A 14,151-nucleotide genomic window follows, 5' to 3' on the forward strand; every position below is an offset into this window, starting at 1 on the left:
TAAAAGTGGATTCCCCACTGTACTCTCCTGGGTATAATACACTGTAGACAAAGTAAAGAAAAAACAAAAAGACAAAAGCCGTAGGCACCTGCTGACAGGTTTATATAAAAACATACAGTGTATCTTGGTCTATGCCACTGTCGGTTTAAAGGGGTCCTTAGTAGTCTATAGGGAGAGGATGTGGCAGAGCAAGATGGAGCAGCTGCATAGAGAGACACAGACAGACACTGCTGCTACTAGTGAGTGTTTCACTAGATTCCAGCACTGGAGTGAGGCAGCAAAATTCTTACGAGAAGCAGCAGCAGTCTTTGTGTGTCTATCTCTCTCACTCTGCAGCTGCTTCCTCTTCCTCCCTCTCCCCTCTTTATAGGCTTCTATGTGCAGCATGTAACCTGATCTCTCATTGAGCGATCTTCATCACTGCTTCACTGAATATGAATTTTACCACTGAATTCATGACTAAAGAGGCTCTGTCACCACATTATAAGTGCCCTATGTCCTACATAAGGAGATCGGCGCTATAATGTAGGTGACAGTAATGCTTTTTATTTTAAAAAACGATCTTTTTTCACAATGTTAGGAGCGATTTTGGTTTATGCTAATGAACTTTCTTATTGCCCAAGTGGGCGTACTTTTACTTTCGACCAAGTGGGCGTTGTACAGAGCAGTGCATGACGCTGACCTATCGGCATCATGCACTCCTCCCCATTCATTTACACTGCACTAGCGATATAGTTAGATCACTATGTGCCGCTAAATACACAAGCCCTAACATTACTACAGTGTCCTGATAATGAATACACATGAAATCCAGCCTGGACGTCATGTGTACTCAGAATCCTGACACTTCTGACTCTTTTTTGTGAGATTCCGGCAAGTGAAACCAAATCTCGTTTAGCTCCGTAATCTCGCGAGATTTGGTTTGAGCCATCTCATTGATCAGCTCTCATTTTCACGGTCCTTATCAGGCCGTGTAAAGGGACCCTTACTTGCTTCAGACCAGATTTCACCCTTCTTATAAAAAAAAGGGTGAGACTCACTGATATGGGAGACTTTGGGGAAGATCCATAACTTGGGTCATAATCAAAACCCTGTTTTACCTTTCATTACTCAAGAATAGAGATAGAGAGATCAATCAGCCTGGTTCATCAACTCGCTGGTCTGAAGAATAGTCCATACAATTACCCCATACAATTCAGAGGATTGATTTACCAGTTATTGTCGTTGATGCTCCAAAAGCAAACCACAAACATCAACCCCCTCAATGGTTCCAAATGGCGGACTTTATTTGCTTTCTCCAAACAGCAGAGTACTGAAAAGGCCTTTTTTTAATTATTATTTCATCAAAAACATCCAGATACAAGAGCTCCATTCTTATATTTGGGGCAGTAAATTCAATCCTATTAGTCCTGTCTTTCTATAACAATACATCACTAGCTATGGTGTCCATGAAGTCGGGTCCAGGCGGAGAGCTGGCTTTCCCCGACACTGCTCATATGACAAAGATTTTCCCTTACATCAGAAAAGAATAACAAGGGAGCTTGTCATGAAGGGTATTGAGGTGAGAAATTGAATGTGTAGCAGTGAAACCATATAATGAGAGATTGATAAAAAAAAAAAACAGTGCAAATACAATAAATGGTGTGGCCCATAGTCACTAATTGGCCACCTGTAGCCATAATTGGTTCCTGTGGGCATCTCCAATACTATTCCTCTGCACTCATTTTCGCTACATTTTATTTTTCAAGAATATGCACTAAAAAACAAGACAGATAATGCAGCCACAAATGTATTTTTTTTTTTTATTGTGGTTGTTCCTAGGTTTTGCCATTCATCATTAAAACCTGTTAATAAAACCACCAGTTATGGAACTTAGTCACACGTCTGCTGCTAATGAAGTGGTAAGAAGCAATTCTATTATTGGATTGATGCCATAACACCACACTGCTTTAATTAATATCCCGTTAGTGGCTTCCTGAAAGATTACCTCTAGATTAGTTTTCTTCTTATTTTCAGGGATGTCAGCTCCCCCTGGACTGCACGGAGCAGAACTCAAGGCAAAACAGTCTTTACAAACCCGATTACTTCGTGCATTTTCTGCGAGGAGCTTGAATTCAGAACACTTTGCACAAATAACCTGTGAGCAGAAACATATCAATTCAATATGAGATGAACTAACAAGGGACCAAGATCATATTGTATTGCTGTAAATTAAAATATAAAGTGTGATATGAAGAATTATTAACTAATAAAAGGCGGTGACGGCCACAAGATCCCTGAATTAGTTTTAGATTTTTGAATGCACTTAAAGAGGTTTAGGTGATAAATATCTATTCCATGTGGGTCCGCCCACTGGGACCTCTACTGATCACGAGAACGGGCTTACTTTACTGGTCCTGGGAGCCCCATAGGAATGGAGCGGTAGTGCACATGCTCGGCCACCGCTCCAGTCATTACTAAGGGGGTGCCAAAGATAGCAGAGCGGCAGCCCCATATAAATGAATTGAGCGTTGGTGGAGCATGCACACTACCGATCTATTCCTATGGGGGTTCCCAGGAATGGCATGGTAAGCCAGTTTTCCGGTTTGGTGGGGGTCCCATTGGTCGGACCCCCCTAATCAGATATTTATCACCTATCCTGTGGATAGGTGATAAATAATTATTAACGGAAAACCCCTTTAAGGGGAAGGTTCATCTTTAAGCATTTTTCTGACTTGTAAAGTAGAGAGTTTAGAAGATGTCATCAGAGGAGGGCTATGTCCTGTGACCCCCACGAATGTGTAGCTGAAGCCAAGAACACTGTTCTGATCGAGCCATAGGCACGGTATGTGCCGCCTCCACACAGCACCAGATTACAGAGATATTCTCCCCTAAAAGCACGGCTCCTAGAGGAGAAAAGCTTTGTAATACAGCATTCAATGGAATATCAGTCAGTATAGACAATCTATGCACACTATTTATCTGAGATACAGGTTTTACCAGTTAACCAATGGCCCATGTTGATTTACATACAGTAAATATCCTATCATGGGGTCTATTTTAATGGGAAATGGCACTGCCAGACTGGTTAATTTATGAAAAATATGACTAATAATTCCCATAAAATGGGGAATGGCACTGGCAGACTAATGTCAAAATGCTTTTTTTGACCTGAACATGTGAGTCAAACTGGTTGCTAGGTATACAATGTCTGACAGCTAGACTCTTCTATACAAGGTTGTCAGGCAGCGCATCCCTAGCAACCAATCTGACTGATTACTAAGGGCTCAATGCCAAATGGGCACTAAACCGAGGGCAATGATAGGCAAGGAGACCCATCGTTTGAAGTTTAGTATTGTAGTAAGCGACAAGTATATGACCTGTATTGTACATTAGCCACTAAGAAATGACATAACGAAAGACATTGAGACATGTAATTAGGCATTGGTAAATTTGGGTTGCACTGTATGCTGAATTTTATAATTTTATTTCTCAGACATTTGAATTCATTTTTAAGATGTGGCGTATATCGTATCCCTGCATAAAACACGTAACAATCTGAACCAGCACTTTATCCATTAAAAATAACCCCTCAATAAAGAGGCCAGTTGCGTATAGCCGTGGTATAGTACTAGTACTGTATTAGACACTTACTGCCCCACACTGCTTGCAATGGTGTCGCCTCTTTGTGATTGAGTTGAAGGTCTCTCCACATCCTTTGCAGCTCTGCTTTTCTTTGTCACGTTTAATCTTAGTTGATTTTCTGAATGATTCTGGCTGAAAAACACACACGAAAAATGATCATGTGTCATTTATAGTTCTAGTCTCCTCTTATAGGGCAGATGGATTTATTGGGCCCCCTCAGGCTCCATGGCCCGGGTGCGACTGCAACTTCTGCGCCCTGTATATCTATGCCGATGTATTTAATCATTTTAAAAAGTACCTTTAACCTCTCCTTAACGGTCTACTTTAGTAAATACTTGTATTCCGCATGAAATAACGATTCTGGAGCATGTTTTCTTAGAACACAACTTTGTTCTGTTTCTCTTTGATTCCTCCTAGAAATTTAGGAATAAATTGACAACTGGGTGAGAGCATTCTCCTTGTTAACAGGGTGTGTCTCTACAGTCTCACTCTGGCAGCACTGATTGGACAGTGTCAGTCTATGTAGGGACACGCCCCCAACTGGTTACACCCAGTTGTCTATTTATTTATACATTTTATACATTTCTAAGAGGAATAACAGAGGAACGGCATAACATAGAGTTCTAAGAAAAGATGCTCCAGAATTGTTATTTCATGGGGAATACAAGTATTTACTAAACAGACATGTCAGGAGCGGTGACAGGTGCCATTTAACTTCACTGACACAAAACCCAACCAACAGAGGATTCTAGACCAAGGCCCAGGTTCTGACACAATATACATTCAAGCCACTACAGAGCCCCTCAGGTCATACAGAGGAGAACTCTACAGTATTTGAATGTGGTAGTGGAGCAAATCTCTTACTGCCGGAGTTCATAACTTTTTATGGGTTAATTCAAGTTTATGTAATTCCATATTATATTCCCATAATGGGTTTAGACAGGACTATTTATATGCAGTGAAGTTCATTACCAACATTTGAATCCCAAGCCATGAGTCATTTGTAAGCTCCACCCTATTCCATCTTTCATGCAAATGTGCAAAAACGGTCTTCTTTTGACTTGACAAAAACAACATTGTTAGTATGGAAGCTGCTCATATGGGACGTCAGCAGGATCGGACTATTGTGTTATGAAACATCAGGCCATCATAGAAGAAGTTGGAAAATTAGGATGGGCTCAGATCCGGTGAAGCTTTTCTGCAAATCCCCTGCAAATTTGCAATTAAGATTTATAACGATCCGCAGCATGTCCTGAAATCCTTGCAGATTTTTTTCGCTATGTGTGGATGGGGTTTTAAAAAAATCTATCCTTATGTATTGTACTGTAAATTGTTGTACATTTTCAGGATGTTATGCGCACAGAAAATCCAGGACAAATCTGCCACTTCTGTAGAGATCCCGTAGGAAACCATGAAAAGTAATATAAAGTGTAACTGGAATATCTTGAGCGGACCAGAGAAAACGATTTTGAGGGCAACCAACCCTTAGCTTTACAGAACTACTAGCCCATGTCCAGTTTACTTTTAATTGGTCATTTCTGCTGTTATCATTGCACGCCCAACACTAAAAATATATGTTATATATAAAACGAGGGCTATAGAGAATAAGGTCTGTTTAAGGATTGTGCCTATATAGAATACATAGTGTGAAGCGTCCATTGCTGTCTACACTTTTATGGCATTTTTTATTCGGATGGAGCCGCCAGCCGTGTACATTCTGCTTATTACAATGCATCAATTCTTTCTGGCCAGAAACCAGTCACTTTAATGTGTAATGAGTCACGGGCCACAAAATGAGGGAGATGAAATGTAATCTGTCTGAAAAAGATTGATGTCTAGCAGAGCACGGTAAAAGGGAAATGTACAACCACAATAGCTACATTTAATCGAACTCGAAGAATTTTGTATTAATGCTAAACTTCTAAAATGTCACCAAGGAGCATTTATATTCAGCGGATGATGCTCTCAATTGAATAAGCAGCGTGTGGGGATCACTCAATTAATAAAAAAAAATGGCCATAATTTAAACTATTAAAAACCAATTTTTCAAGAAAAAAAATGAAACGGATTCTCTTGTTCTCGAAGGTTAGAAAGTATAAAACCAGACCAGACAAGCACAAACTGCGCCACATTTATCACAGTGGCACATGCAATTTGGCACTTGCTAGACACTTTCTCTTCCTTATGCCACTTCTTGGCTGGCGTAATTTACACCAATATTTTGCGTCAAAAAAGTGGCACACTCCATTAATAAATCTGTCACATTTTTTTAACTCCTTTTCGCCACACCAACTTATCAAAACTATCTAGGGAGGTGACTGAAGTGACTAAAACACATAATAAATTTAGCACACAGCATGTTCGCCAGTTTTTCCTGAATTTTAACCAGAATTCTGGTGCATTTTGATTTGTAAATCTCCCCAGTGTATCAGTATTGCTCGGGGTGTTCCGTGACACCATCAAATCCCCAGGATCTTATTGAGATCCAGGAGTGTCAATGACATTAAAAAAAAAATGTCAATAAAATATACACGTTACCCTTTAAAATACCTTGCCGCTCCAGTGCCGATGGTTCTGCAATCACCTACCAGTTACTGTTTACAAAGTTCTAGCAACAATTTGCAGTACAGACACGTGACCACCACAGCCAATCACAGATTGATGCTAGTATATACGGCACGTGCCCACTGTGGGGTGAAGGGGCATCGTTGCAGGAGTGGTGGACCGTGGAGGATTTAAAAGATGAATATGTGTATATATTTAATTTAACTCCTAAGTAGTTTAGGTAGTAAGGCTATAAACTCCAACCTGAAGAGAGGAACAGGTACGGGGCAATGCATCACGCTGCCAGAGTATTTCATTGTGGGTTAAAAAAAATGCCTCTGCCATGGATTTCCATCTGTCACTGGCAGATCACGCACAACGGGTGCTGGAAAAAAGCAACAGTTGGAATTCCTAACATAGTCCTAACATTTGCTGGTTCACACTGCTCGCAAAACAAATACAATCCCGGTAAATTTAGTAATTATGGGCACGTTCTTGTAGAAATCTATAAATGTAATGATATGCACAACAGGCAAATATCTACATATCAGTGGGTGGTCAGGTCCCGGCAATCTCTGAGCTAATTGTAATAAATTGTACAGGGTTTTCCACCCATTAGAACCAGATGGTAAATTGCACTGAACAAAAAAAAAAGTCACTTATAAGGGTTTTATACAAATCTCAGCTATGGTATATTATTAGGATAGGACTAATACTAATCAGCGGGTTCCTCACCAATCACTAGAACAAGGGGATGCAAGGCTAGTAAATGATAGATGGATAGGACAGGACAGGACAGGAGATAGATAGATAGATAGATAGATAGATAGATAGATAGATAGATAGATAGATAGATAGATAGATAGATAGATAGATAGATAGATAGGAGTGCCGAGCCACTACAGGTGAGGTATAGATGCTGTATGATCAGCTGTAATCTAAGAAGGAACCTGCTAACAAGTGTTTCCCTGCAGCGCCACCACAGGGCAAATAAAGCATTACATGGTGCCTAGTAAAATCAATGTGGTCCAACACATCTACGTTCTAGGTCTTCCATAGAGACGCTATTTATCACCGCTTTCCACTCCAGAAAAGCGAGGGAACTTATAAATAAGTGATTCCCCTTTGTCAAGAATTCCCTAATAGGGTATTTATTAGAAGATGGGTTTTCTAAACCAGACAACACTTTTAAATGGTACACTCAGATCAATCTTTATACAATATTTTGTAGAGGAAATATATATCTGAAATCAGTGGGGAAAAGACCATAAACAAGCTAAAAGAATATAGTTTATAGATGATAAAGCCATATTATTAATAATGTTGGCGCCTTTAATAATAAGACTTCATCTTTAATTATATTTTCAGTTACAACTACAGATATATCCTTTGGAAAAGTGATAAAGCACTGAGTCATAAACGGTCTTTACAAATATACTATACATTTCTGCTTGAATGTTTTGCACTTTCATTGTCAGCAATACATATTCATTACAAGAAAGCATCTAAGCAGGCGTTTTTGAGCGTTGTCCATTAATCATCAGCTAGAAGTCACTTTAACAGGAGAAACCGGCAATATTATATATATATATATATAATATTCCAACCCTATAAAAGCCTTTGCTGCCTCTGCCACAGATGCTAACATGGGCTGAGTGTCTGGAAATCAGCAGTCGCCACATCGGCTGTCTATCACTGCCATCTAGTGGTCAACTTCATGCTGGCAAATCTGTGTCATCAAATAACTACTGTACAGCAGGACATAAATCCGGTAATCTCAGCTGCAGCGCACACACCGCTCTGAATTATTTTTAATTGTTTTCAGCTCTCAGCCTGTATTAAGTGATTTCACAGCAATCCGCTCAGACAAACAAGCCAAATAGGACAGTCAGAGAAACCTGGCATGTTTAGACTTTGCATAATCATATAACTTTATAAGGAATTTGATAGAGGAGTGTAGCAGGGATATGATCATAAATCATAGGGTGCTATAGCAAAACTTGGATTAGGCATCGTAGGTCGCTATGTGTACACTTCTATATTGGTGACAAGTAACAGCCTCTGGCCTCATGCACACGTTCGTCAAGTATTTACGGTCAGTAAATACTCCACGGACGGGCCGTGGATTGTCACCCGCATTTGCGGGCCATGCTCACATTATAAAGTACAGGAGCACAGTCCGTAAATATAAAAAATAGGACAGAACATATTTTTTGCGGGTAATTTCTATGGCCCGGACAAACAGGGAAGGTGTCCGTCGCCCATAGAAATGAATGGATCAGTATTTTTAGCCGCAATAAAGGATCCATCATTGCGGATAAAAATTACGGTAGTGTGCATGAGGCCTAAGGTGGCTATAATCCAGACAATCTGAGCAGCAAAGACCCGCTGACAAAATATGGATCAGTTGTTTGTTGGATTCAAATGGCGCAATTCTGTCAAAAGTGGAACACCCAATAAAGGCTTTGAACACAGATGTAAACAGAGTACACCTTTGAAAACTATTTAAAAAAAATAACAAATAAAATGTCTATCAGTGTGTTTTGTGCAACTTTGTAATTACTTATTTTTTTATTATATATATATATTTTTTTGAGATACAGCTGCTTTGTATCCTGTAAGCTGATCACAAGAAGACCCCTCATCTTTCAGCTGGTAAGCGAGAATCATCACTATGTTTCCACTGCTCCATAGTCCAATAGCCACATGCTTTCCACCACTTCATCCAACACGTGGCATTGTGAGTGGTGATCTCAAGCTTGCGTGCAGCTGCTCAGCCATGGAAAAGCAATCCATGAAACTGCCGACGAACATCTTATGTTCTGATGTCATTTCCAGAGGCAGCTTGGAACGCAGTTGTGAATGTTGCAACCAAGGACAGGGCTATGAGCTTCAGTACTTGGTGGTACTGGACTGTGAGCCCGTGGGGCCTGTTGTTTTGTGGCTAAGCTGTTGTTTCTCCTAGTCTCTTACTTTTATGCCAGCTAGTATAGGGATCACTTGGATAGTTAGCGGCATGAAACCTGGGGACTGTCCAAAACACCAACCAGATGACCATGGAAGATTTTCTGACGTTTTGCTTCTGGGTCGGTTTTGCAGGGATTATAAAAGATGATGTATGTTCTATGTATACACAGTCATATTCTCAGGCCTAAGCCAAAAAAAAAAAAAACACATTTAAAAGTATAATAAAGTTATAAAGAAAACTTACTCCCCCTGGAGAACTGCAGCTGTCTGATCCTGGTGCTGAATCGCACGACCCCAGAGATGCTATCTGGACAGAAATAACAAAAATGGTTTTAGATGTTGTTTTCTCCTCAACAAAGTAATGTTTGAACACAGCCATAATACAGTAGTCCGCTATCTACCAAAAATGGAGGAAGCTTTGGCACGTGGTTAACTAATCAATTTGGTAAGATCCAGCAATATGATTAAGCCCTGAGGCATGAAGGAGTCACCAAAGTTTATATATTCCGTCCTTATGGAAGATCATATATACACAGATACCTACAGACATATCCGACGTCCATTGACACGCTTATGTAAACAACAACAGTCCCAAGGATAAGAATAATGAGACCAAATCTTAGGCTGGGTTCACACTGAGTTTTTTGCAGGCGGAAAATCTGCCTCAAAATTCCGTTTGGAAGTTTTAGGCAGATTTTCCTCTGCCTGCACGCCGATATTCGCGGTGTTTTTTGCCCGCGGCCATTGACCGCCGTGGGCATAAAACGCAGCGAAATAAGCTTTCTCTGCCTCCCATTGATGTCAATGGGAGGTCAGAGACGTAACCGAGCGAAGATAGGGCATGTCCCTTCTTTCTCCCGCGATCCGGTTTTACCGCTCGTGGGAGAAAACCGCCTCCGCCTCCCATTGAAATCAATGAAAGGCATTTTCGGCCGGTTTTTGGCGAGTTTGCAGTGCGGTTTCCGCGTCAAAAAAACTCAGTGTGAACCCAGCCTAATACATTAAGGAATTATAAGCAAGTCCCTGAAATACTTCTTTTACCCAAACGTGACATAAACTCCATTAATAATTGCGAAAAACTCCATTAATCACGTTTGCCATTTCAGATTTGGTGATAATTACCGGCGAGTCTGGACAATGATCCTCCTCCCGGGAGAACGAACTGTTAAATGCTCGGAAAGTTTCACTGTTTTGTTTGTGCTTTTCAATTGTTGCTTGAATAACCTGAAAATGTGAGTAGAGTAAATGACAGCTTAGTACAGGATCATGTCACAAAGTCACAGTTAATAAACGGATTGGGGTCGGTTAAGCCAACCATAGCAATATGGGAGACATAATGGAGTACTCCGCAGTTTCCCAAACTGATTTATACTAATATGGCAAGCAGACCGTGCAGTGGCCCTAAGTAGAGTAACAAAACCCTTTTATTATTAGTACTAGTGAGGGCATTTGCCCTGCATACTGGCTGCTAGGAAGGGCATCAATAAGCCCCTGCAGCTTAGTCAATGGTTTTTACATATAGGGCTAGGAGAACAGTCTGAATCTTTGCCCTGGCTGAAGGCAAGCCTACAACTATGAGTGCGGCTTCCAGTTGTGGGACCCCTACCAATCAGCGGTTTATAAAATGTACTATTGACATGTCATACAACAATAACTTGGAATCCGTACCTTTACAAAATTGATGGCATATCCTTAAGATATGCCAACAATGTATGGTACGTGCAGATGTGACTTTTGGGACCCCCATTGATCACTAGAATTAAAGGGATGAGCACAAAGGTAATTGAAGTGCTGTGCCATGTCTGGTAAAACAATGGGATCATTGGAAATCTTAGTGGTCAGATCCACATAGGAATCTCACACATTGATGGCAATTCCTAGGGCTATACCATCAATCTACAAAAAAAAGTATAAAACCCCTTTACCTTGCCATGCCCCGAAATGCTCAGCAAGTGGTTGTAGAAATGTTATAGTAATAGTGAAATACAGGATCTGACAAAGATTATATTTAGAAGCCTAATAAGTTTTCTGTCCAAAGGAACGGACACCCATCTGTCAGGTCTCAACAATTTCATGCTATAAATATAAGGAACAATGCTAATGATGGCAACTACAGGAGTAATCCCATCCGGCTAAAAATATTTATGGCCATCCTTACTTTACAAACTATCAAGTAGACATATGTTTACTATGGCTTTTGTTGGCTTCTATTATTATTAGAAGAAAGAGACAAATTATCTTATAATAAAAAAAAATATTCTTATCGTATTTGTGTAATTCAACAATGACCATTATAAGAAAACAAATTAACTACACACCTGGATCCATTCTTTTTTCTCCTCTTCCGTCCTATAAAGATAACAGAAAGCTTTAATAATTTAATGTTCTCATGCAATACACTATACAAAATGCTACTTGATATAACACTAAGGCCTCACGCACACATCCGTTGTCCGTCGTACGGCCTCTGACAGATCCGCAAAACACGGACCGCACACGGATGGCTTCCATGTGCAGTCCGTTGTTTCAACGGACCAAACGAGTGGAATGGCCGAGACAGTTCCATAAAAAACGGATAGGAGTAGGACCTGTTCTACTTTTGTCGAAACGGCCATGTGCATAGCCCCATAGAAATGAATGTATCAGTGCGCTATCTATTAAAAAAACGGATAGCACCCTGAAGAAAATAACGGACGTGGGCATGAGGCCTAAGAGAATATTACTCAAAACAGGAAAAGTTGAGCAGTGGCCCAAAGCAACCAATGATAATCCAAATTACATCTTTCCAAGACGTTTTGAACAATAAAAGAAGCAATCAGATTGGCTGTCATAAACATCTACTCCATTTTTCTTTTGCAGCAATTTAGATCTTAAAAGGCGACAAGAAGAAACCCAAATATTTTTCCGTTGTTTAATTTGTGGCGTACTCAGGAAATTTAATGTGAAGGTCAAGTCTATTTTCATGTTCTGCTTTTTTGCAATTACATTTTGCTCAGGTTTCTCTACAAGGCTATATAGATCTTGTTAGCAGGTGTGAACTTCATTATGGGTTGAAGTGGTTCTATGGTCTTCTATAAAAAAAGGTTTAAAGGGGTTATGCGGGGACCAAAAATTATTAGCAGTGTACTGCACTGCAGTATGTGATACACTCGCTAATATACAGTGAAGGAAATAAGTATTTGATCCCTTGCTGATTTTGTAAGTTTGCCCACTGTCAAAGTCATGAACAGTCTAGAATTTTTAGGCTAGGTTAATTTTACCAGTGAGAGATAGATTATATAAAAAAAAAAAACAGAAAATCACATTGTCAAAATTATATATATTTATTTGCATTGTGCACAGAGAAATAAGTATTTGATCCCCTACCAACCATTAAGAGTTCAGCCTCCTCCAGACCAGTTACACGCTCCAAATCAACTTGGTGCCTGCATTAAAGACAGCTGTCTTACATGGTCACCTGTATAAAAGACTCCTGTCCACAGACTCAATTAATCAGTCTGACTCTAACCTCTACAACATGGGCAAGACCAAAGAGCTTTCTAAGGATGTCAGGGACAAGATCATAGACCTGCACAAGGCTGGAATGGGCTACAAAACCATAAGTAAGACGCTGGGTGAGAAGGCGACAACTGTTGGTGCAATAGTAAGAAAATGGAAGACATACAAAATGACTGTCAATCGACATTGATCTGGGGCTCCATGCAAAATCTCACCTCGTGGGGTATCCTTCATCCTGAGGAAGGTGAGAGCTCAGCCGAAAACTACACGGGGGGAACTTGTTAATGATCTCAAGGCAGCTGGGACCACAGTCACCAAGAAAACCATTGGTAACACATTACGCCGTAATGGATTAAAATCCTGCAGTGCCCGCAAGGTCCCCCTGCTCAAGAAGGCACATATACAGGCCCGTCTGAAGTTTGCAAATTAACATCTGGATGATTCTGAGAGTGATTGGGAGAAGGTGCTGTGGTCAGATGAGACTAAAATTGAGCTCTTTGGCATTAACTCAACTCGCCGTGTTTGGAGGAAGAGAAATGCTGCCTATGACCCAAAGAACACCGTCCCCACTGTCAAGCATGGAGGTGGAAACATTATGTTTTGGGGGTGTTTCTCTGCTAAGGGCACAGGACTACTTCACCGCATCAATGGGAGAATGGATGGAGCCATGTACCGTCAAATCCTGAGTGACAACCTCCTTTCCTCCACCAGGACATTAAAAATGGCTCGTGGCTGGGTCTTCCAGCACGACAATGACCCGAAACATACAGCCAAGGCAACAAAGGAGTGGCTCAAAAAGAAGCACATTAAGGTCATGGAGTGGCCTAGCCAGTCTCCAGACCTTAATCCCATCGAAAATTTATGGAGGGAGCTGAAGATCCGAGTTGCCAAGCGACAGCCTTGAAATCTTAATGATTTACAGATGATCTGCAAAGAGGAGTGGGCAAAAATTCCATCTAACATGTGTGCAAACCTCATCATCAACTACATAAAACGTCTGACTGCTGTGCTTGCCAACAAGGGTTTTGCCACCAAGTATTAAGTCTTGTTTGCCAAAGGAATCAAATACTTATTTCTCTGTGCACAATGCAAATAAATATATATATTTTTGACTATGTGATTTTCTTTTTTTTTTTATATAATCTCTCTCTCACTGGTAAAATTAACCTAGCCTAAAAATTCTAGACTGTTCATGTCTTTGACAGTGGGCAAACTTACATAATCAGCAAGGGATCAAATACTTATTTCCTTCACTGTATATTAGCGAGTGTATCACATACTGCAGGGAGTACACTGCTAATAATTTTTGGTCCCCACATAACCCCTTTAATCATTGTTTGAAAAAAAGATTTGAAACTTTGTAAAATACTTTGTGTTTCAATTCTCCATAGTTTTGAAGATCTATGCTTTCAGTTGTCAAAGACAAAACTTGAAGAAGGGTCCGGCACAGGCCGTGCTCCTGCAAGACTATGTGTTCATACAGATGCTGGGCTTGATACAATGAATTAAACAGGTTGG

General features: G+C 40.4%; 1 protein-coding gene across 1 annotated transcript in view; it reads right to left on the bottom strand.

Annotated features, from left to right (window-relative positions):
- Positions 1-14,151, bottom strand: part of FGD3 (FYVE, RhoGEF and PH domain containing 3) — a 188,569-nt gene that overhangs the window by 11,251 nt on the left and 163,167 nt on the right. Inside the window, exons 13-17 of the mRNA XM_075833882.1 lie at positions 11,454-11,484; positions 10,258-10,359; positions 9,380-9,442; positions 3,634-3,756; positions 1,988-2,137 (exon numbers count right to left, since the gene is read on the bottom strand). Of these exons, the coding sequence (XP_075689997.1) occupies positions 1,988-2,137; positions 3,634-3,756; positions 9,380-9,442; positions 10,258-10,359; positions 11,454-11,484 (469 nt within the window). The remainder of the gene's footprint in view (positions 1-1,987; positions 2,138-3,633; positions 3,757-9,379; positions 9,443-10,257; positions 10,360-11,453; positions 11,485-14,151) is intronic.

Source organism: Rhinoderma darwinii, chromosome 7 (genome assembly GCF_050947455.1).
Source record: "Rhinoderma darwinii isolate aRhiDar2 chromosome 7, aRhiDar2.hap1, whole genome shotgun sequence".
Lineage (NCBI taxonomy): Eukaryota > Metazoa > Chordata > Amphibia > Anura > Rhinodermatidae > Rhinoderma > Rhinoderma darwinii.